Genomic DNA, 20164 nt, shown 5'->3' with positions numbered 1-20164 from the left:
TTTACAAGAATGGACAGAGCCGCCTCTATTTTCTGAGGAGGCTCCGCTCCTTTAACATCTGCCGGACTATGCTGAGGATGTTTTATGAGTCTGTGGAGGCCAGTGCTATTCTGTTTGCTGTGGTGAGCTGGGGCAGCAGACTGAGAGTAGCCGATGCCAACAGACTCAACAAGCTGATCAGAAAGGCCAGTGACGTTGTGGGGGTGGAGCTGGACCCTTTGACAGCAGTGTCAGACAGGAGGATGCTGTCAAAGGTGCGGGCGATACTTCAGCATGGCTCTCACCCTCTCCACAACGCTCTGGTCGAACTGAGGAGCACTTTCAGCCAGAGACTGATTGCTCCTAATTGCACCACTGAGCGCCACAGGAAGTCATTCTTACCTGTGGCCATTAAACTGTACAACTCTTGCCTCTGATGATCGGACTCATTTGGCTATTTATAAAACAAAACACACAATATTATTACTCATTCTTATTTCATTTATAACGCTACAACCATTTCATTGTATATATTTCAGATTGTCTACTTTACTATTTTATTATTTATTTTATTTTATTGTCTACTTTAATATTTTATTTTATTTTATTTTAATGTTTACTTTAATATTTTATTTTATTTATTTCATTGTCTTTTTTAGTATCTTATTTATATCTTCATCTTTATCTCTTGTTTCCATTCATGCTGTATTTCTATTTCTACTTTGCACGGAGCATTGGAACAAAAACAATTTCCCCCCGGGGATTAATAAAGTATTCTGAATCTAAATCTGAATCTGAATCTACTTGAGTTGATGTACTAACAGCATCTTATTTACTCAGGCTGCCAGTAATCAAACTTGACTCACAGCAAACTCTCGCATCCTATGGACAATCATTCTCACATAATTCACTTTAGTTTGAGTAAATAAAGAGCCACACTGTAGCCTCCAGACATGACAAGAGTAACAGTACATGTTAATGACTGCTATGAAATTAAAGCTCATCTCAACCTCACTCACTCTGACACAGCTGAGTGAACACTGTGAAGCTGTTTGATGCTCAGAGATCTGTAGAAGTTCAGTAAGGAGTTTTTGAGCTGTGATGTGAATGAACGACAACAATTCTCTGTAACATCTGTGTGTGTGTGTGTGTGTGTGTGTGTGTGTGTGTGTGTGTGTGTGTGGGTATATGTGTGTGTGGTGTGGTGTGTGTTTCCTGTTCCCTGCAGACGTACAGCAGCTGTTGGTGGTTAAAGAAGAGGTTCCCCCTGAGCAGCAGGAGTGGAGCTCCAGTGTGGACCAGGAGGACCCAGAGCCTCCACACATTAAAGAGGAACAGGAGGAACTCTGGATCAGTCAGGAGGGAGAGCAGCTTCAAGGGCTGGAGGAGGATGATATCACCAAGTTTACATCCACTCCTGTCCCTGTGAACAGTGAAGATGATGAAGAGAAACCTCAGTCCCCACAGCTTCATGAAAGACACACTGAACAGATGGAAACAGAAGCAGAGGGAGAGGACTGTGGAGGAGCAGAACCAGCCAGGAACTCAGATCCAGATACACATTTACAACCAGAGACTGTTGACAAGACTGGAGCATCTTCTGAACCTGAGACTGATGACAGTGATGATTGGAAGGAGACCAGAGAACCTCAGTCAGGTTTAAACTCTCTGAAAAATGATGAAGTCCCTGTCAGTGATTTGATTGTTTGTGAGAAACCATTTAACTGTTCTGAGTGTGGGAAAACATATGGTCGAAGTGACCATCTGAAGGTACACAGAAGATCTCATACAGGAGAGAAACCATTTAGCTGTTCTCAGTGTGGGAAAAGATTTGGTTACAGTGTAGTTTTGAAGAATCACATGAAAACTCACACAGGAGAGAAACCATTTAGCTGCTCTGAATGTGGGAAAAGCTTTTCTCGAAGTCCACAACTGAAGGAACATATGAGATCTCATACAGGAGAAAAACCATTTAGCTGTTCTGAGTGTGGGAAAACATATGGTCGACATGAACATCTGAAGATACACATGAGAACTCATACAGGAGAGAAACCATTTAGCTGTTCTGAGTGTGGGAAAACATATGGTAGAAGTGATCATCTGAAGAAACACATGAGAACTCATACAGGAGAGAAACCATTTAGCTGTTCTGAGTGTGGGAAAACATGTGGTCAAAGTGAAAATCTGAAGGTACACATGAGAACTCATACAAGAGAGAAACCATTTAGCTGTTCCGAGTGTGGGAAAAGATTTGGTTCGAGTGGAGATTTGAAGAAACACATGAGATGTCATACAGGAGAGAAACCATTTAGCTGCTCAATTTGTTGGAGATCATTTACACGAAATGGAAATTTACGGACACACATGAAAATTCATGAGGGAGAAACGTGATTCAGCTGTTCAGTCTGAAAAAATTTATTTTAACACAAGAACTCATACAGGAGAGAAACCATTTTGCTGTGCTGAGTGTGGGAAAACATTTGTTCGAAGTGCACTTCTGAAAGTACACATGAGATCTCATACGGGACAGAAACCATTTAGCTGCTCTGAGTGTGGGGAATAATTCACACAAAAAAAATCTATTTGGAATAATATTTTAAAAAGATAAATGACTGACACAGAGCCAAACATTTCTGTTTTATATGTTTTAAATGTATGAATTTACTTACTTACTTACTTACTTACCAAGATCAGTCTTGTACAACCAGGGGGAGTATTTCCCCTCTGACAGCCAAGCTGGGTCAAAACCTGTTATCCGGTGGTGACCGGACTTTTGCTGCTTTTCAGGGGCAGGGCTCTTTCCTGTACTTGGATCCAGAGCAGGAGAGCTACTCTGACTGCTAAATTCTAAAACTGATGTGAACATAGATTAGAAGATAGAAGAATCTGCAGAAAATAGCCAGTATGAGTAAGTGAAAACATTCTTTCAGACATTTTTGTAAATTTATTAAAAAAAAACAAAATGTAAACATCGCTGAGCGATCTTCATGACTCAGCCTTCATTTGGAATTGTGTGTTATCAGCTTTACTCTCCCAGTTTGGAGAAGCAGACAAGAGAACAGGCATGGTTAGGTCGGTTCCAAAAGTCACACAACAACACAAACTAACTGTCCAATTGAAGGGCAGCTGAAGACCAGCGACTCATTGTGTTCTGTGAGGTAAAATTCCTGATTCTGTCAGTGAAGTCTGATTGCTTTTAGGAGAGCATCATGTAACTGCATCAGTAAAGGGCTGTCGGACAGCATGGTTAGGTCTTGAAAATCAGAAAAGAAGCCAGCACTCACAAATGTCCTTTTGGTAAATTTAATAAACCAATTTGGGTGGCGTTACCAGAAACACAAGACGTTTCGACAGAAAGTCTTCTTTAGTGTGTAACTCAGGTTACAGAAGTGGCGTTTAAGTACGCTTGAAGCAATCAGTGCAGGTGTGTGGAAAGACAATTTACACTTCCGCCATACAATATAGTGCCAACTCACAGGCAAAGAAAAACACAACAACAATACAACAATCTTAAACACGTGTGTCACAGCTAAATAGCAGTAGACACACCAAAAATCGATATACATATGCACAATAAATTCTGCTCGTACAAAAAGGCACTGTGATCAACAGTAAAACGTGTGCTTGAGGGGGCAACTAAAGTACCCAACTGTCAAATAACCATTAATTAAAATCAACAAATTGTCCCTCAATTAACAATCAGATCACAAATGCACAGTAAGAGGGATGAAGTACAAAAAGTCACTGACTGGCAGCGACTCAGTGACTACTTTGCACTTTATTTTTCTTACTGTGCATCTGTGATCTGATTGCTGATTGAGGGACAGCTACTCAGTGACTTTTTTGCACTTTATTTTTCTTACTGTACATTTGTGGTCTGATTGCTAATTGAGGGACAGCTACTCAGTGACTTTTTGTACTTCATCCCTCTTACTGTGCATTTGTGATCTGATTGTTAATTGAGGGACAATTTGTTGATTTTAATTAATGGTTATTTGACAGTTGGGTACTTTAGTTGCCCCCTCAAGCACACATGTTTTACTGTTGATCACAGTGCCTTTTTGTACGAGCAGAATTTATTGTGCATATGTATATTGATTTTCGGTGTGTCTACTGCTATTTAGCTGTGACACACGTGTTTAAGATTGTTGTATTGTTGTTGTGTTTTTCTTTGCCTGTGAGTTGGCACTATATTGTATGGCGGAAGTGTAAATTGTCTTTCCACACACCTGCACTGATTGCTTCAAGCGTACTTAAACACCACTTCCATAACCTGAGTTAGACACTGAAGAAGACTTTCTGTCGAAACGTCTGTGTTTCTGGTAACGCCACCCAAGTTGGTTTATTAAACTTACCAAAAGGACATTTGTGAGTGCTGGCTTCTTTTCTTTTTTTCTGATGCTTTTGGCCGTGCACCTGTTGAGTGGATTTATTTTGAGAGTGCTTGCTTCTTTCCTACGTGATTTAGGTCTTGAAAATCTCCATCATGTTCCTACGGAGACCGGGAGGTGACATGCATATGTAATTTTTTTTAAAAGATGCGCATGTGTTTTATTAAAATGCGCATGCGATTCATTATCATGAAGTCATCTCTACCAGAAGCTGTAGTCTTTACTGTTGTGAACGTCACTGTTTGAACAAGATGGCGCGACAGCACAAGTGCGACTTACTACAGCCGTGCACTATGGAACGCCGAATGGGCCAAAATGTCTGATTCATCGTCTGTTTTAAGACGTCACATTTGTAGCTCTTTTTTTTAGTCAGCAGTGTAAGCATGTGTGGATGTGTGGAAATGTATGGAGCAAACAAAAGAAGAAAACAGCAGCAGCAGCCGTGCCCATGCTCCGATCAGACCAGAGAGAGACTGAAGACAGGCAGGAGGGAGCTTTTGACAGAGACACACACCGGGCCCAGGTGTGGCTCACCGGGCTGATGACCCTCCGCCCTGCGGAGTCCTGCAAGAGAAAGAACAGCAACTAAAGGCAGGGACAACTAGTGGAGCGGAGGGATCGTCACAGCAGTCACGTTCCACTGTCTCATCATATCGTCTGCTTCTTGATGTAAACAGATGCACTGCCTGGCCAAAAAAAAAGTCACCACCAAAAAAAAAGGTCATACACTCTAATATTTCGTTGGACCGCCTTTAGCTTTGATTACGGCACGCATTCGCTGTGGCATTGTTTCGATAAGCTTCTGCAATGTCACGAGATTTATTTCCATCCAGTGTTGCATTAATTTTTCACCAAGATCTTGCATTGATGATGGTAGAGTCTGACCGCTGCGCAAAGCCTTCTCCAGCACATCCCAAAGATTCTCAATGGGGTTAAGGTCTGGACTCTGTGGTGGCCAATCCATGTGTGAAAATGATGTCTCATGCTCCCTGAACCAGTCTTTCACAATTTGAGCCCGATGAATCCTGGCATTGTCATCTTGGAATATGCCCGTGCCATCAGGGAAGAAAAAATCCATTGATGGAATAACCTGGTCATTCAGTATATTCAGGTGGTCAGCTGACCTCATTCTTTGAGCACATACTGTTGCTGAACCTAGACCTGACCAACTGCAGCAATCCCAGATCATAACACTGCCCCCATAGGCTTGTACAGTAAGCACTAGGCATGATGGGTGCATCACTTCATCTGCCTCTCTTCTTACCCTGATGCGCCCATCACTCTGGAACAGGGTAAATCTGGACTCATCAGACCACATGACCTTCTTCCATTGCTCCAGAGTCCAATCTTTATGCTCCCAAATTGAAGCCTTTTTTTCCGGTTAGCCTCACTGATTAGTGGTTTTCTTAAGGCTACACAGCTGTTCAGTCCCAATCCCTTGAGTTCCCTTCGCATTGTGCGTGTGGAAATGCTCTTACTTTCACTATTAAACATAGCCCTGAGTTCTACTGTTGTTTTTCTTCAATTTGATCTCACCAAACGTTTAAGTGATCGCCGATCACGATCATTGAGGATTTTTTTCCGGCCACATTTCTTCCTCGAAGACGATGGGTCCCCACTATCCTTCCAGTTTTTAATAGTGCGTTGGACAGTTCTTAACCCAATTTTAGTAGTTTCTGCAATCTCCTTAGATGTTTTCTCTGCTTGATGCATGCCAATGATTTGACCCTTCTCAAACAGACTAACATCTTTTCCACGACCACGGGATGTGTCTTTCGACATGGTTGTTTAGGAAATGAGAAGCAACTCATTGCACCAGTTGGGGTTAAATAACTTGTTGCCAGCTGAAAGATAATCACCCATGCAGTAATTATCCAATAGGAGGCTCGTACCTATTTGCTTAGTTAAATCCAGGTGGTGACTTTTTTTTTGGCCAGGCAGTGTATAATCTGTCCTCTTGCTGCGGTTTGTGGGAGTGACAGCCAGGCACACATGTTTTGATGAAACGCGCACACAATTTAACAGAACGCGTGTGTGTACTACATGAACTACTTTTTTTTCTGCATATATAAAATCAAATGAACAAAACTAAAAATCAACTGGAACAGTTCAATAAAAGTCATTCTTTCGAATAAGTGTATTTTCATCATGTATCCTCTTGAGTGTGTTTTCTGAGTAAGGCCGCAATTCCACGTAACACTTCTGGACTTTTACTTTGAAGCCCATGAGCTCATCTCTACCGGAAGCTGTACTCTTTACTGTTGCCAACGTCACACTGAACAAGATGGCGTCTGTTGGAAACGTGTGTTAGCAGAGTGTCTTTGTTGTGTTTTTAAAGTGTGAACATGTCTAAAGTCCAAATGCTGAGATCGTTGGTGAAGCAGCGACTAACTGCGGCTGCTGAAGAGATATTTGGGCTGTTTGAAAGAACGATAGCAGAGTACGAGGAGGAACTTTGTCGATCAAAAGAGGAGAACGAGCGACAACGGAAACTACTGGACGCTGTTTTCAACCCTCAGCTTCGGTTACACAGAGCAGGTTTGTTCATTAAACATTACAAGTTCATTATTAATAATATAACTGCAGCTTTGTTCAATAAATATTCAGTTTGTCGATGATTATACGCCGCGTTAGCTTCTCTGGTGTCGTTAGCTTCTCTGGTGTCGTTAGCTTCTCTGGTGTCGTTAGCTTTTCTGGTGCCGTTAGCTTTTCATTACCATTCTTAAATGATTATCAATGTTTATTCTCGTCATATTTTGTATTGTTAATATGAATCAGCAAAGTTACTCCAGCTGTTAAACAAATGAAGTGTAGTATGAATGTACAATATGAACCTCTGAGATGTTGTAGAGTAGAAGTATAAAGTAGCAGGAAATAGAAATACTCAAGTAAAGTACAAGTTAACAGAGAGCTGAAGAGAAAAGAGTCTTATGGGGGTAGTTTGGTTTGTTTACATCAAATTCAACTTCCTACAAACACTGCATTTTATATTTATTTAAATTAATTATCAGAGTTGCATTGTGTGAGTTGAGTTTTGTTTTTTAAAGACATGTGGAAGTGGGAAAGCAATTCAGTGTCTGTCTCTGAACACAGCAGGAAGTTGGTGAACCAGAATCAGCCAGAGAGTTGGAGGGAGATGGTCTGATGTTATGCCAGACGAGCTTACTTATTGTTAAACTTGGTTTATTTAAACTTGGTAAATGGTGGGTTATTGCCTAAATTAGGCTGGCTGTATGAGATGCTTTAATAGTTTAATCTCACAACAGTAACAAACAAAACCAAGACTGAGGGCAAACACTATCTTTACCTGGCTGTCCATGAATGCAGGTCACAGGGAGACATGGATGCTGCTCTGCAGGGCGCTCGATTTAAGTGCATTAACCGTGAGCGAGGGGTTAACAAGGGAGGGGCAGGGGGTCTTCTGTTGTTCAGCACAGGTGTGTTTTGGCCTTGACACAGCTGAGTGAACACTGTGAAGCTGTTTGATGCTCAGAGATCTGTAGAAGTCTGTAGTCTGAAGTTTGATGTCTGTAACATCTGTGTGTGTGTGTGTGTGTGTGTGTGTGTGTGTGTGTGTGTTTCCTGTTTCCTGCAGACGTCCAGCAGCTGTTGGTGGTTAAAGAAGAGGTTCCCCCTGAGCAGCAGGAGTGGAGCTCCAGTGTGGATCAGGAGGACCCAGAGCCTCCACACATTAAAGAGGAACAGGAGGAACTCTGGATCAGTCAGGAGGGAGAGCAGCTTCAAGGGCTGGAGGAGGATTATATCACCAAGTTCACATCCACTCCTGTCCCTGTGAAGAGTGAAGATGATGAAGAGAAACCTCAGTCCTCACAGCTTCATGAAAGACACACTGAACAGATGGAAACAGAAGCAGAGGGAGAGGACTGTGGAGGAGCAGAACCAGCCAGGAACTCAGATCCAGATACACATTTACAACCTGAGACTGATGACAGTGATGATTGGACGGAGACCAGAGAACCTCAGTCAGGTATCTGTCAAGTCACACATTTGCTCGTCTTAAGCAAGTCTCAAGTTTTAACCTTCAAGTCTCAAGCAAGTTGAGTCAAGTCATTTTTGTGTCTTAATTGGATAAAAATAAAAGGTCAGACTCTGTCGGTGTCTTCTGTAGAGAAGAGACGAACTCTCTCTTCTGCCAGGGGGTTCTCATCTTACACAGCAAACAGCACTAGCAGGGCACTGTGGCTTGTTTGTAAAAGGCCCGTTTCCACTGAAGAAGTTCTTGGTACTATTTGGAGGGCAGGAACTACTACAGTAACGTCCTCTCGCTCGGCCCTATCAACCACCGTGTCTCCACTGAGACAACAGAGTAGGTGGAATTTTCCTGTATAGTTACCAGGCTCTGGATGACCATTTTGAGCAGGGCGACGTAGGGGCATAGGGACATAGTTAGCTGTTAGCCGTTAGCAGTGTCTGTAATCAGTCAGTAACTCAATAAACGGTCCGTGAAAAAAATATTTTTCCCAGCGGATGTCTTAGTTACAACATGATTGAGCTAACTGGAGTAGTTTCATGTCGTATCTGACAATGGGAGGCTTTTAACAGATGGCGTCCTGATGTTAGCTTTGCTGCTGCTGTTAGCTGTCCCTGTCAGCTGCAGCCACTGATGCTTTCTGGACATCTTGATTTCCCAAAACTAAATAAATGCCACACATAGCAACACAAAACTGCTTTGCTAGCTCAATCATGTTGTAACTAGTACAAATACTGTAACTGTAACCGTTTATTGAGTTACTGAGTTATTAAAGACACTGTTAACAGCTAACAGCTAACGGTTAACCCAGCTAATCTACAATAACCATGTTATTAATTACAAAACGTCAAATCCCGCCTTGAGTATATTCAGTCAGCACAAAGTAAACCCCAAGCCCCAGCAGCAACTTAATACAAATTCTTATCCAGCTGATAGATTGAAGATTCAAGAGAATTATTATCATGTACACAGCAAACGTAAAGGTGGTTACAGGCAATGAAATTCTTACTTTAAGAGTTGCCTTGACACCACTAAAATACACACTGACTAAACTAAGATAAATAGAAATAAGTAATAATAAAAAAGAGAGCAAGTATTATGTACAGTCAGAGTGTTGTGCAAATAGTATCAAATATTGTCACATTGTCCAATATGTATATGTACAGGTAATCACCGGCTAAGTCGTCTGATGGCTTGTGGATAGAAACTGTTTTTTTGTCTTGTTGTTCTTGCTTTCACACTTCTGTAGCGTCTGCCAGACGGCAGGTGTGTGAACAGTGTGTTTTGTGGGTGGGTGTGGTCCTGAATGATGTTGAGTGCCCTTTTTGTGACCCGGGTGTCGTAGATGTCCTGTAGTGGGGGGAGGGCTGCTCTGCAGATGAATTGTGCCGTTTTAATGATACGCTGGAGAGCCTTTCTGCCCTGAACAGTGCAGTTCCCGTACCACACTGTGATGGAGTTTGTCAGGATGCTCTCCACTGTGCGTCTGTAAAAGTTGCCAAGGAGTTTGGAGGGTAGTCCAAATTTCCTCAGCTTCCTCAAGAAGAAGAAGAGTCTCTGTTGAGCCTTCTTGACGATCTGTTGTGTGTTGTGAGTCCAGGTGAGATCTTCGCTGATGTGCCAAGGAGTTTGAAGGTTTTCACCCTGTCCACTGAGCTAAGCTAGCTCGGCTAATCAGTCAAGTTGGACTTCTAGTCTTGTCTGGGTATACGTGTAGAAGAGAAAATCAATTTCTGACCAAGTACGTCTGACTCCGTCTCGATAGGCGGCGTCTGTCCTTGCGTATTGAACTACTTTTGGTTGACCCGAAGAGGAAGCTAACAGTTGTTCAGAAACTTTTTAAAATAAATCTCTGTTACGCGTTTTCCTACCATCCATACACTTCACAATGTTTAGCTCCTTTAGCTGTCGGACCATGAATGTAGTTTCCTCGTCCGTCCAGAAGTGCGTCTTCTGCTTCTCCATTGACATGTTTTTTTTTTTTTTGTTTTTTTTCCGGGAGTTATTGCTACGTTATCTCCTTCTTCTTCTGGGTAAAAGCCCGCGAAAGAAAACGTGGCACATGTGCAGAACGCCAAGTCGAACTAAAGAGATACATGTAGCAACAGTTTGATTTTCAATCAAATTATCGAGGTGTGTTAGTCGAGCTACAGATAGCACAATTTCAGTCGGACTACATATATATAAACAGCATTCGAGCGTAAGTGTTTTTGTGTTGGAGGTGTGAAAGGACTGTGTGAATGGCTGCATTAACGGTGTCGTCAGTGGAACGGTTCTGGCGATATGCAAATTGCAGTGGGTCCAGTGTATTTGGAATGACCTGTTTGATGTGTGACATGTCTATTCTTCACTACAATTGAGAGAGGTGAAGATAACTTGAGCTGATGACAGCTACACTTGTTACTTTACGTGCAATAAAACCTGCTCGAGGAAAAAGTCGGTGGTCATGTGACCTGCAGGCAGTGAGTCATCATCAGTAGACAGGAGGACTGATACTGACTGATGTCTGTATTCTCTATTCATTCTTTGAAAATTCACTCAGTACTGTGATGTCAGGAATATGATTTATTTTATTGACATTTTTATTTTGTTTCCAGTGAGATATTAAGTTTGTATTGTGACTTTGCTGTTTTAATATTACCGTTGCTGCTCCAGAAACAACATTTAATTATGAAATATTCCGTTTTATTCCTGTTGTGAATTTCTTCTTTTTAAAAAAATACTTCCTTGTAAATGTTACACGGTTAGATCTCTGAGAATCTCTTTCACATACTAGCAAAAATTGGTATTGCAGTCCCTCCAGAAAAGTGCCATCTTGCGATTGCAATAATTAACGCAAATTAAACAAAAGTCCGCAATATTTGCGGGGGCTTGCAATTTTTCAAAACTCCTGCGGTTTTTCCATGTTTTTTCCATATTTTACGGTTGACCGGAAGTCGCCGCGAATGCGACGTAATTTGAAACGTCATCAGACGCATCATCAAATGCGCTAATGGCATTACAGTATTGAGAAACTCTCTGTATGGACATAAGAATTTGCACTGTTTAAATGCAGACAATATGTGTTGAATTTATTGAAATGTTATGTTTACAGAAGATGTAGCTTACATGTTGTTTTACAGTCACACTGTCTGGTTTGAGGGCTACAATATTCTCTGAATTTTTTGCAACTTTATTGCAGCTGTTTTTGTAAAATTCAGTATGATTATTATAGCAAGTGATTACATGACTTATTTTTTGGAGGCAGCTTAATTTTTTTTTTATTTTTCTTTCTCCTGACTTGTAATTTTTGTCATTTGCTGCAATGTTATCGCAATTTTTGACAAAATTTGCCGCAAATTCAAGGTTTTTCTGTCGCGAGATCCTGGAGGGACTGGTCTTGTAACTGAAAAATCCCCAGTCAAATTGATAATGGATCGAGACCCCTTGAATCGAAATCGAATTGATTCAGGAAATCAGTGGCGATACCCAGTCCTAATTGGCTCTGCCTCACTCTCATACACTTTTTTAGAAATTCTCGAGTGAAGTTAAAGAACCACAAATTTGTACTGCAGTAGTACTTGAGTTGATGTACTAACAGCATCTTATTTACTCTAGGCTGCCAGTAATCAAACTTGACTCACTGCAAGCTCTCGCATCCAATGGACAATCATTCTCACATAATTCACTTTAGACTGAGCAAATAAAGAGCCACACTGTAGCCTCCAGACATGACAAGAGTAACAGTACATATTAATGACTGCTATGAAATTAAAGCTCACCTCAACCTCACTCACTCTGACACAGCTGAGTGAACACTGTGAAGCTGTTTGATGCTCAGAGATCTGTAGAAGTCTGTAGTCTGAAGTTTGATGTCTGTAACATCTGTGTGTGTGTGTGTGTGTGTGTGTGTTTCCTGCAGACGTCCAGCAGCTGTTGGTGGTTAAAGAAGAGGTTCCCCCTGAGCAGCAGGAGTGGAGCTCCAGTGTGGACCAGGAGGACCCAGAGCCTCCACACATTAAAGAGGAACAGGAGGAACTCTGGATCAGTCAGGAGGGAGAGCAGCTTCAAGGGCTGGAGGAGGATGATGTCACCAAGTTCACATCCACTCCTGTCCCTGTGAAGAGTGAAGATGATGAAGAGAAACCTCAGTCCTCACAGCTTCATCAAAGACACACTGAACAGATGGAAACAGAAGCAGAGGGAGAGGACTGTGGAGGAGCAGAACCAGCCAGGAACTCAGATCCAGATACACATTTACAACCAGAGACTGATGACAGTGATGATTGGACGGAGACCAGAGAACCTCAGTCAGGTTTAAACTGTCTGAAAAATAATGAAGTCCCTGTCAGTGATTTGATTGTTTGTGAGAAACGATTTAGCTGCTCTGAGTGTGGGAAAAGATTTGATTACAGTGGAGATCTGAAGAGACACATGATAACTCATACAGGAGAGAAACCATTTAGCTGCTCTGAGTGTGGGAAAAGATTTGGTCAAAACGGAAATCTGAAGAGACACATGAGATCTCATACAGGAGAGAGACCATTTAGCTGCTCTGAGTGTGGGAAAAGATTTGATTACAGTGGAGATCTGAAGATACACATGAAAACTCACACAGGAGAGAAACTGTTTAGCTGCTCTGAGTGTGGGAAAACATTTGGTCAAAATGGAAATCTGAAGAGACACATGAGATCTCATGCAGGAGAGAAACCATTTAGCTGCTCTGAGTGTGGGAAAAGATTTGTTCACCGTGGAGATCTGAAGATACACATGAGAGCACATACAGGAGAGAAACCATTGAGTTGCTCTGAATGTGGGAAAAGATTTGGTCACAGTGGAGATTTGAATAAACACATGAGATCTCATACAGGAGAGAAACCATTTAGTTGCTCTGAGTGTGGGAAAAGATTTGGTCACAGTGGAGATTTGAATAAACACATGAGATCTCACACAGGAGAGAAACCATTTAGTTGCTCTGAGTGTGGGAAGAGATTTGGTCAAAATGGAAATCTGAAGAAACATATGACAGTGCATACAGGAGAGAAACCATTTAACTGCTCAATTTGTGGGAAATCATTTACACAAAATGGAAATTTACAGTCACACATGAAAATTCATGCAGGAGAAAAGTTATTCAGCTGTTCAGTCTGAAAAAAAATCTCTTTGGAATAAGATTTTAAAAACACTCATGACTGATACAGACCCAAACATTGATGTTTTATGTATTTAAATGTATGTACTTACCAAGATCAGTCTTGTGCAGCCAGGCGGAGTATTTCCCCTCTGACAGCCAAGCTGGGTCAAAACCTGTTATCCGTTGGTGACTGGACTTTTGCTGCTTGTCAGGGGCAGGGCATGCAGCACTGTGGCTCTTTCCTGTACTTGGATCCAGAGCAGGAGAGGTACTCTGGGTGCTAAATTCTAGAACTGACTTGATCATAGCTTTCTTCTAAGAATCTGCACAAAATAGCCCATAATGATTAAGTGAAAACATCATTTCAGACATTTTTGTAAAACTGATGTGGATATTGTTTAGGTGACCCTGTTTTTATGTGGCTAAGATAGGTTTTGCTGCTGTCCCCGTCCACAGTCACCAGACTCCTTTGATAGAAACAGCCCTTTTTTCTACCTAGCTCCCATGCCATTTGTAGTCTCTTTTGGGTCCATCTGTATCATTCTGTGTCCCCTCTTGAAATTCAGAGGTTTTACGGGTTCACAACGACAGTGCATGTGGAACTCTTCGTTGGTTGTTTTTATTGTGTTTCTCCTTAGCAGCCGTAGTATGAGTCATGGGGTGGATAACTGATCAAGAGCTCCAATTAGAGCTGATCTGATTGATGGATGAGAGGAGCAGCTGCTGCAGAGGCGAGTGAAAGTAAGGGAAGTAATAAAGCAACTCACGACATAAAATAAGCACAGCAGAAATGTCAGACAGGATGAACCATGGTGTTAAACTATATATCTTTAAATGTTTTAGTCATGGCTGAAAATAACACAAATAAACAGGTTTGCTGAATTCACATATCACTGCAATTCACAACAGTTTGCAATTTCTACCTGGAAGGATTAGATCAAGGTCACAGTGATTCAGTCTACGAAGACGTCATCAACATCCATGTATGCATATGATGTCATCCGGAGACTTTAAGCGATTTTTTGGAGCTAATGCTAGCTACTTTCATTGGAAAAGAGTTGGCAGCTCTGCCCTACTTGTTAACTATAGCCAAGAAAACAATACTATTAAGAATCAGAAAAAAACTCATCATCTCCCAATGGTTGGATCCACGAACACAGCAGATAACAATGGAGCAACACTCAGCTCTGGAAAAAAGTTATACTGATGGATTATGTGTTAAAGGTTTGATTTTATTTTCTGAATGTTACACTTATGGACTATCTGTGTAAACTGCCCATCAAAACATTAAAGGGGATCTAATGTTTTTTTCAACCTGGGCCCTATTTTCCGATCTACTTTTGTCTAAATGAGATATAGGATGTTCAATATTTGATATTTCTCCAGTACGAAGCTAGGGCTGACCTGCCTGCAGCCCGTGAGCGTGCGCTATATTAAAGAATAGGGCACTCAGACAGCGTCAAACGAGGGAGCAGTATTACTTCGGTAGCACATATAATAAAATTGCAACAGGCAGAGGAACATGTCCGAATCCAGCTCAAGGAAAACATAGGCGTTCATTTCTCCTTTCTGTTATGTTGTTGGATAATTATGCTAACAATCTGTGCCTACCTGTGTGAAAAAAATGCACTTTAAGTGGACGTATTTTGACATTGTTTGACGCTGTCTGAGACCCTTATTATTTAATATAGCGCGCTATATTAAATAATACTACTGAACATCCTATCACTCGTTTAGACAAAAGTAGATCGGAAAATAGGGCCTAGGTTGAAAAAACATCAGTTCCCCTTTAAAGGCTGGATGTATCCATTCTGATGTTACACTTATGGATTCCCTGTGTAAACTGTCTACTAATATTAAGTGATCTTAATTTTGTGTTATCATGTACATGGTCTGTATGGATTTTATCATTGTCTTTCTATTTTTCCACTTTGTAGTATTTTACTAAGTTAACTAATGGATTAGGGTATACACTGGAAAGTGCCTCGATAAAGTCACTCCAAGGATTTTTCGCACCTTTCCATCATGTTTCTGTTGCTCATGTACTAATTTTTTTTTAATTGCATATATAAAATCAAATGAACTAAACTAAATATCAACTGGAACAGTTAAATAAAAGTCATTCTTTCGATTAAGCGTATTTTCATCATTTATCCTCCTGCATGTTTTTATTTTGAAGCCCATGAGCTCATCTCTACCGGAAGCTTTACTCTTTATTGTTGCGAACGTCACACTGAACAAGATGGCGTCTGTTGGAAGTGTGTGTTAGAGTGTCTTTGTTGTGTTTTTAAAGTGTGAACATGTCTAAAGTCCAAATGCTGAGAGCGTTGGTGAAGCAGCGACTAACTGCGGCTGCTGAAGAGATATTTGGGCTGTTTGAAAGAACGATAGCAGAGTACGAGGAGGAACTTTGTCGATCAAAAGAGGAGAACGAGCGACAACGGAAACTACTGGACGCTGTTTTCAACCCTCAGCTTCGGTTACACAGAGCAGGTTTGTTCATTAAACATTACAAGTTCATTATTAATGATAGAACTGCAAGTTTGTTCAATAAATATTCAGTCTGTCGACGTTTATACGTCGCGTTAGCTTCTCTGGTGCCGTTAGCTTCTGTGGTGTCGTTAGCTTCTCTGGTGCCGTTAGCTTCTGTGGTGTCGTTAGCTTCTCTGGTGTCGTTAGCTTCTGTGGTGCCGTTAGCTTCTCTGGTGCCGTTAGCTTCTGTGGTGTCGTTAGCTTCTCTGGTGCCGTTAGCTTCTCTGGTGCCGTTAGCTTCTGTGGTGCCGTTAGCTTCTCTGGTGCCGTTAGCTTCTGTGGTGCCGTTAGCTTCTCTGGTGCCGTTAGCTTCTGTGGTGCCGTTAGCTTCTGTGGTGCCGTTAGCTTCTCTGGTGCCGTTAGCTTCTGTGGTGCCGTTAGCTTTTCCGGAAGGGTTCTAAACGTCTGTTTTGTCGTCCGTATTAACAAGTCAAATATGTTGGTTTTAACGCGTCAAATACACATTAAGACGACAGAAATGGCCTGTTAACAGGTACATTTCTGACGTACCAAGACGTTTACTATTGGGTGCAGCCATTTCATCAGTTTCGGAGGGGAAGCTGATGTAACAGTATTCGGTACATTGTATTCGCATAAGTGTCCACTAGATGGCAGAATTAAATCAGAGTACATTGGACATAGTGTTGCTTTACCACTGTGTCCATGCAACATAATTCAGATAGACTGGGTGGGAACAATGGGTTAACAATGAGTTAAACCTTGTTTGTTTAGGTTTCCTTATATTAGTGATCATGTCATTATTATGCAGTCTATAATCATCTGTCCTATGCCTGCCGCTCGGCACACAATGCACTCGACCCCAATTTCTGTCCCTGCGGATGGCGGGCCCACAGGGCGAGCAGACAGGTACCGGTTGGCCATTAGGGCTGCAGCCGTGGCGGTCGCTGAGGCAAAAACCTGGGTGTGGGAGGAGTTTGGGGAGGCTATGGAGAAGGACTTTCGGTTGGCCTTATAGGAGCCAAATGTGTTATTAGGAGGTTTGCTTCTAACTGTGTAATTCACTGTGTGGGCATTGGGGGGCGCTGTACTGTCACCTGGTGAGTTCAGGTATTTTAGGATGTGACCTCACAGGTGTTTGGCCCGGAAGGGCAAATGGTTTTTGACCGCAATGGCGCGGAACGCTACAGTTTTGTTTGTTTGTTTTGTACTGAACGTCAAATATGTATATAACAGATGGACTTTGCCATGCACACGCAAAATAAATGTTTCGGTGATGCAATGCAAGAAGCTTCATGGACTCTGAATCAACATTTGGATAAAGAAGGTAGCATAGCGTGTCCAGCAACTGGGGCGTCAACCCTGGTCAAATAACAGGCCTCAAGGAAGTTCTGGCAGTTCACCGTTAACCGACTCAGGAAGGGAAAGCAGGGCTTGTCTCAGGCGAGACAATAAAGTGAGAGCTGTGTCCGCACATACTTGGTGTAAAGTCGAACATGTTCTCGGTGGGTGTTGGCCTCCGCCAGGGTTGTCCCTTGTCACCAATTCTGTTTGTGACTTTCATGGACAAGATTTCGAGGCGCAGCGGGGGGGGAGGAAGTGGTCCGCTTTGGGACCTCAGAATTGCATCTCTGCTTTTCGCAGATGATGTGGTTCTGTTGGCTCCATCACACCATGACCTCCAGCATCCATTGGGGCGTTTTGCAGCAGAGTGTGAAGCAGTTAGTATGAAAGTCAGCACCTCCAAGTCTGAGGCCATGGTTCTCTGTCGAAAACCGGTGGATTGCCCTCTCCAGGTTCGGGGAGAGTTACTGCCTCAATCGTCTCTATATACAGACTCATGATTCAGTGAATGTAGAGTCTGCAGGCAAACCCCGGAGATCTTGCCTCCGGAAGAAGAGCGGAAGAGCCCTGGTTTCCGATTGGAGGCTGTTTGTAGTCCGCGTGATATTGACCAATCACGTTTGAGCTGGCTGCAGTTGTTGCCAGGTTAAACGGTCCATGTGGTGAACTAACGAGGCGGAACATAATTGGCGTCACTGCAAACTCTGAATCCATCGCAATGGTTCAGCATATTTACTTATATAAACGGAAGTCAGAAACGGAAGTTCGCTTTCTCCGGCCAAATCAAACTGGAATGCCAAAAAATCAGGGGTCTGCCCCCAGAGGCTGTATCGCCGTCTGCTGGAAGTCAGACACCGAGTACAGCCGATGGGTTCCGAGAATGCTGCCTCAAGTGAGGGAGTTCAAGTATCTTGGGGTCTTATTCACGAGTGAGGGTAAAATGGAGCGTGAGATGGGTCGGTGCTGCTTCTGCAGTGATACGGGTGCTGCACCAGTCTGTCGTAGTGAAGAGGGAGCTGAGCCGGAAAGAAATGAGTTTGCTCCGTGGGGTGGCTGGGCTCAGCCTTAGAGACAGGGTGAGGAGCTCGGACATCCAGAGGGAGCCCGCAGTAGAGCCGCTGCTCATTCGCATCGAAAGGGGTCAGTTGAGGTGGTTCAGGCATCTGATTAGAATCCTCCGGGGCGCCTTCCACTGGAGGTATCCCGGGCACATCCCACTGGTAGGAGGCCCCGGGGCAGACCCAGAACACGCTGGAGGGATTACATATCTCGTCTGGCCTGGGAACACCTTGGGGTCCTCCAGCGGAGAGGGATGTCTGGGGTGCTTTGCTTGGCCTGCCGCGCCCGTGACCCGGCCCTGAATAAGCGGATGAAAATGGATGGATGGATGGATGGATGAATGACCGACCACATTTCTCTGTAACATCTTTGTGTGTGTGTGTGTGTGTGTGTTTCCTGCAGACATCCAGCAGCTGTCGGTGGTTAAAGAAGAGGTTCCCCCTGAGCAGCAGGAGTGGAGCTCCAGTGTGGACCAGGAGGACCCAGAGCCTCCACACATTAAAGAGGACCAGGAGGACCCAGAGCCTCCACACATTAAAGAGGAACAGGAGGAACTCTGGATCAGTCAGGAGGGAGAGCAGCTTCAAGGGCTGGAGGAGGATGATATCATCAAGTTCGCATTCTCTCCTGTCCCTGTGAAGAGTGAAGATGATGAAGAGAAACCTCAGTCCTCACAGCTTCATCAAAGACACACTGAACAGATGGAAACAGAAGCAGAGGGAGAGGACTGTGGAGGAGCAGAACCAGCCAGGAACTCAGATCCAGATACACATTTACAACCTGAGACTGATGACAGTGATGATTGGACAGAGACCAGAGAACCTCAGTCAGGTTTCAACTCTCTAAAAAATGATGAAGTCCCTGTCAATGATTTGATTGTTTGTGGGAAAAGATTTAGCTGCTCTGAGTGTGGGAAAAGATTTAATTACAGAGGAGATTTGAAGATACACATGAGATCTCATACAGGTGAGAAACCATTTAGCTGTTCTTTGTGTGGGAAAATATTTGGTCACAGTGGAGTTTTGAAGAAACACATGCAAACTCACACAGTAGAGAAACTATTTAGCTGCTCTGAGTGTGGGAAAAGATTTGGTCACAGTGGAGTTTTGAAGAAACACATGCGAACTCACACAGGAGAGAAACTATTTAGCTGCTCTGAGTGTGAGAAAAGCTTTGGTCAAAGTGGAGATCTGAAAAAACACATGAGATCGCATACAGGAGAGAAACCATTTAGCTGCTCTGAATGTGGGAAAAGATTTGGTTACAGTGACGTTTTGAAGAAACACATGAGAACTCACACAGGGGAGAAACTATTTAGCTGCTCTGAGTGTGGGAAAAGATTTGGTCAAAGTGGAGATCTGAAAAGACACATGAGATCTCATACAGGGGAGAAACCATTTAGCTGCTCTGAGTGTGGGAAAACATTTGGTTACAGTGTAGATTTGAAGAATCACGTGAGAGCTCATACTGGCAAGAAACCATTTAGCTGTTCAGAGTGTGGGAAAAGATTTGGTTACAGGGCAGATCTGAAGAAACACATGAGAACTCACACAGGAGAGAAACCATTTAGCTGCTCTGAGTGTGGGAAATCATTTACACAAAATGGATATTTACAAACACACATGAAAATTCATCACGGAGAAAAGTGATCCAGCTGTTCAGTCTGGAAAAAAAATGTATTTTGAATAAGATTTTAAAAAGACTCATGACTGACACAGACCCAAACATTTATGTATGTATGTTTTTAAATGTATGTATTTACTTTGTTACTTACCAAGATCAGTCTTGTACAGCCAG

At 42.6% G+C, this 20164-nt stretch overlaps 2 protein-coding genes across 3 annotated transcripts in view; both read left to right on the top strand.

The window, feature by feature from the left end:
* Nucleotides 1–20164, top strand: part of LOC117245930 (uncharacterized) — a 29671-nt gene extending 9507 nt beyond the window's left edge. The window contains exons 1-3 of one of the 2 annotated variants that reach the window (XM_078163899.1): nt 12395–13485; nt 15965–15967; nt 19444–20164. In XM_078163899.1, coding sequence (XP_078020025.1) covers nt 12526–13485; nt 15965–15967; nt 19444–20016 — 1536 coding nt within the window. In that variant the 5' untranslated portion in view covers nt 12395–12525 and the 3' untranslated portion in view covers nt 20017–20164. Of the gene's footprint in view, nt 1–12394; nt 13486–15964; nt 15968–18769 lie in introns of those variants that run through there. The other variant, XM_078163898.1, reaches the window with a different exon arrangement.
* LOC117246323 (uncharacterized) lies at nt 1211–2501 on the top strand. Its single transcript, XM_033610181.2, has one exon. It carries the CDS (start codon nt 1471–1473, stop codon nt 2368–2370), a length of 900 nt encoding a protein of 299 aa, XP_033466072.2. The 5' UTR covers nt 1211–1470; the 3' UTR covers nt 2371–2501.

Source organism: Epinephelus lanceolatus, chromosome 22, assembly GCF_041903045.1.
Source record: "Epinephelus lanceolatus isolate andai-2023 chromosome 22, ASM4190304v1, whole genome shotgun sequence".
Taxonomy (NCBI): Eukaryota; Metazoa; Chordata; class Actinopteri; order Perciformes; family Serranidae; genus Epinephelus; species Epinephelus lanceolatus.
The sequence above is the reverse complement of the archived record's forward strand: the minus strand, read 5'-3'. Positions and strand labels throughout refer to the sequence as shown.

Excerpts from the sequence above, each read along its gene's own strand:
- LOC117246323 (XM_033610181.2), top strand. The coding sequence starts at position 1,471 with ATGGAAACAGAAGCAGAGGGAGAGGACTGTGGAGGAGCAGAACCAGCC.